Below are 4410 nucleotides of genomic sequence, written 5' to 3'. Positions count from 1 at the left end.
CCTTCTTCTACGGGGTCCTTATCCTTGCCTAGGTGGTAGGCTACCAAGAGTTTCAACACGAGGTCTGTGGTTCGAGTACCCATAGGTGGTGAAATCCCACTACGATGTGTGTGAGTGGGTGTGTGTGGGGTGCGTGTGTAAAAAATAAAATAAAAAATAAAAAATAAAAAAATAAAAAAAAATAAAAAAAATAAAAAAACTTACCTTCCTCCATGATCATTTGCCAATATAGCCATAAGCTTGATAAAATTCTGTTACAACATGAACACTAGAGAGGATTTGAGCCTGTTAGGATATAGAGTAGAATTGTATATGGATAAACATCTAATTACTAAATAGGATAATCTATAAGATAGAGTAGATTAGAAGTAGATTATAAGACAATCTATAAGATTGAGTAGGTTCGCAGTAGATTATCTGAGCCTGTTTGGCGGTTGACGGTGCATTTCAACATTGAGATCTCTGAGATCGAAAGCAAGAAATCAGCTCTGTTTTACATTTGGTTTTTTGTTGAATCTCTGAGTTTGAAAACAAGAACTCACCTCTGTTTTACATTTGTTTTTTTTTTTTTTTTTTTTATTTTTATTTTTATTTTTTTTATTTTAATTATTGAGATCTCTGAGTTTGAAAACAAGAACAAAGCTCTGTTTTACATTTGTTTTTTGAACGAGGACTTGGCTATTTTATTTCTTCCTTGGAGTGATGCAAGCCTTCAAAGGATTCTTCATAACAACAGTGAACTGCCGCTTCTCGGCCAAATCAACTTCTTCTCCTCCCACAGCCGCCCATTCAAACTCCCTCACCAGATTAGCCACAAAATATTCCACATGAAGCATTGCAAGCCCTAGTCCAGGACATATCCTCCGGCCTGCCCCGAACGGCATCATCTTGATCTCCCTACTCCCTGTTATGTCCACCACTCCCTCTCCCTCTCCTAAGAACCTCTCCGGCCGGAACTCCATCGGGTCCTTCCACACATTCCCATCCCACCCCATCTCCGCCACCATGAAATTCACAATTGCATTCTTTGGTATCGTGTACCCCTCCAATGATGTCTCCTCCGACACTGCATGTGGCAGCACGAAGTGGATCGGTGGGTGCCGCCGCAGTCCTTCCATGATCACTGCCTTCAGATATGGCATCCGCTGCAAATCCTCCTCTTCGATGTCTTCTCGTCCATCCCCGACAACCCGCTCGATCTCTTCCACCAGCTTGGCCTGCAAATCCTGATGCTTCACCAGGTTCGCCATGATCCACTGCAGCAATGTGGCCGTCGTGTCTGTCCCTGCACTAAGGAACTCAGAGCAAATGGTCACCATCTCGCCTTCGGTAAGCTTTCTCCCTCCCTCTTCGGGGAGTTCAAGTTCAATGAGGGAATCAACATAAGAAAAGGGAAGGCTTCCCTCTTCATGAGGCTTCTTTTGATTTTTCCGCCCTCTTATGAGAGGGATGAAAAGCTCTTCCTGTCTTCTGCGTATCGCCAACACATCGTTCCACTGCTTTCGGAAGATAATCTTTCCCAGCATTGGCAAGAATGTGAAGATGGAAAGGGCAGAAGAACTCGAGAGCAAGCACAGCTGCAATGCTTTGATCTCTTTTACATCACTTTCATGGAGCTTTTGGCCGAAACACATAAGCAAGAGCAAGCTAAAGATGCTGTACTGAAAGCTCTCCAAGACATGGACGGACTTGCCAGACTCGGCCTGACATCTAAGCCGTTCAATCAACAAGCTGAGGACCCACTTGCGGCCTGGAGCGTAGGATTTAACGCGCGAGGGGTTGAGGATTTCAGATATGAGGTTTCGTCGTAGGAGACGCCAGAGCGGGCCGTAGGAGGATGAGCTGATGTTGTGTTGGTTGGAGGTAATGATGCGACGGACTTCGACCACCGGAGGTCGATCAGAGAAAGTGGATCCTTTCTGGATGAGAGCTTGATGGGCTAAGGAGTGTGATCTTATGAAGATACGGGTCTGCTGGCCCACTTGGAGGGTGATGATAGGGCCGTACTTGGCATGGACATGAGCGAGGATGGGTTCCAGATCTAGGGGAGAGTTTCTCAGCCATAGGATGTTGCCCAATATGGGAATTGTGGGTGGGCCAGGTGGGAGTTTTCTGTTCTTGATGATGGTTTTTGGGAGGTTGAACAGTAATCTAACGGCTACAAGGAGGGAGATGGAGAGGAAGATGAGGGACCAAAGCTCCATGGATAAGGTGAGGAAGCACTCTTCTATTATTGCTATTTTGGTGTTTACTTTTGCTTCGGGTCTGTCTGTATTATATACGTAAAATGAATATTGTTTGAACCTTGAATGACTTTGGAGCGTTGATTTTGGACAGGTGGGGGCCATGGATTGCCAATCGAGGAAATGGGTCTGGTGGGACCTGCCCCTGATGGAGGATTTTCCAACAGTTTTACTCGTTAGATGGTTTTCATCCTTCTTTTGGGGCCGGTGGATACTGATGACATTTGATTGAAAAAGTACACATGATGGGTTGATGCTAGTTTCCAATCTGTGGGATCTTTGGGGGCATGGTATATCCATCTTGGGCCACGTAGGATCAATGGTATGGATCATCGATAAGTGGGGCCCACTTGTCGGTACTGAGCTGAAGGTCTGATTGGAGAAGATGATTGGATAGCTCAAGTGGTAGAGTGAAAGATACCTCGTTTCAACACTAAGGTCTTGCATGGATTCCGTAGCGGGGGTAGGTGGCTAACAGTGAAGTTTTCACCGACAGTCGGTGTACTAACAAGCTTACCAAGAAAAAAAAAACAAAAAATAAAATTAAAAAAAATGATTGAATCCTTCGGAATTATAAGGAGTGGCCTAGGATCCTTATCCTCCGAAGTGGAAGAAAATTTGATTGGATACTCGGCCTCAGGATATGCTCAACATACACAACTTTCGAGTTTGTACAAGTGGGCCCAAGATTTAGTGATCTAGACCATTGGTCGCAGGTATTACTGTAGATGGACTGTTCCCCCAAGCTACACAGGACAATTTTTTCCCCTTTCGATCTGTCGGCAGCAAATAGTAAGTTAAAAAAGGGAGTTCGACAGTTGTTGATGGTTCAGTTCTTCCGATCTCGGAGATGTTTTTGGGAATGCTCCATCCGCTCTGATGCCCAAAGGATAAACGGTCTAGATCACTGAAAAGTGGGCGTCACTTATCCATAATGAGAACCCGAGTATATATGGTTCATACGACCACTGGTCGAGAATAATAGTATTTACGGATGATACCTTTTGTGCTTTTGATCGGGAGAAATTTACGACTGTGTACCCCACCTTTTATCCAGCGGTTTTTTGGAGGCAATACAAACTTACGTTACGTGCTTAGACCTCCTTGTACGGACAGTACGGAAACACCCCTCCTTTTCACGGAAACGGCTTTTCCTCTCCCTTTCTTCTTTTTGTCTTCCCTCTCCCTTTCCACCGCGGCTTATATATATATACTTTTCTTCTGAAAATGGTGGGTCCAGCGAAGAAAGCACACAGGACAGGTGTGTGTGTGTGTGTGTGTGTGTGTGTGTGTGTGTGTGTGTGTGTATAATTTAATTATTATTACACAGACACACCTCACACACTCACGCATGCACACACCCCCCACACACTCACGCTAGTGGAATTTCACCACCTATGGTACTCAAACCCTTGACCGAGAGTTGAAACTCCTGAGAGTTTACCACCCGTGTAAGAGTAAGGACCCCAACATAAGTATATTTTAAACTCAATTGGGCCCACATTGAATGTGTGTAGTATATCCATGCCGTCCATCCGTTTTTCCATCTATTTTAAGGGGTTGAGCCCCAAATTGAAGCTTATCAAAAGATCAAGTGGATCATACCACGAGAAATAGCAAGCATAATAATTTTCTAGTTTGCCCCGCTGATTTCATATTTCCCCCGCTCAATTTCATGTTTGCCCCGCTGATTTTCTAGTTTGCCCCGCTGAATTCCTAGTTTGCCCCACTGAATTTCATGTTTGCCCCACTCAATTTTCAGTTTGCCCTGCTCAATTCCATGTTTGCCCTGCTGAATTTCATGTTTCCCCTGCTGAAAATCAAGTTTGCCCCGATCAATTTCTTGTTTTCCCTGCTGAATTTCATGTTTTCCCCGCTGAATTTCATGTTTTCCCCGCTGAATTTAATGTTTTCCCCGCTGAATTTCATGTTTGTCCCGCTCAATGTCTAGGTTCTCTTCTACATATGGGGTTTTGGTGTATACATATTCCGATGAAAACGGAGGGGTATTACATAATCCAATGAACATGATGTATTACAAATAAAATATTATTGTGGAGCATAACAAGCGTAATCGGATTGCGTACTGAGTTAGTCAGTACGCTCCCATTATACTAAGTAAGCTCAGTTGGGCCCACATTGAATGTATGTAGTATATCCACGCTGT

At 44.1% G+C, this 4410-nt stretch overlaps 1 protein-coding gene across 1 annotated transcript; it reads right to left on the bottom strand.

The window, feature by feature from the left end:
• Positions 1–654: 654 nt before the first annotated feature.
• On the bottom strand, positions 655–2204 carry LOC131250144 (cytochrome P450 89A2-like). The gene has a single exon (XM_058250763.1). The coding sequence runs from the start codon at positions 2202–2204 to the stop codon at positions 684–686; it is 1521 nt and encodes a 506-aa protein (XP_058106746.1). The 3' UTR covers positions 655–683.
• Positions 2205–4410: the final 2206 nt, after the last annotated feature.

Source organism: Magnolia sinica, chromosome 6 (assembly GCF_029962835.1).
Source record: "Magnolia sinica isolate HGM2019 chromosome 6, MsV1, whole genome shotgun sequence".
Taxonomy (NCBI): Eukaryota; Viridiplantae; Streptophyta; class Magnoliopsida; order Magnoliales; family Magnoliaceae; genus Magnolia; species Magnolia sinica.
Note: the sequence above shows the minus strand (reverse complement) of the source record. Positions and strands in the feature narration are given on the sequence as shown.

Excerpts from the sequence above, each read along its gene's own strand:
- LOC131250144 (XM_058250763.1), bottom strand. The coding sequence starts at position 2,204 with ATGGAGCTTTGGTCCCTCATCTTCCTCTCCATCTCCCTCCTTGTAGCC.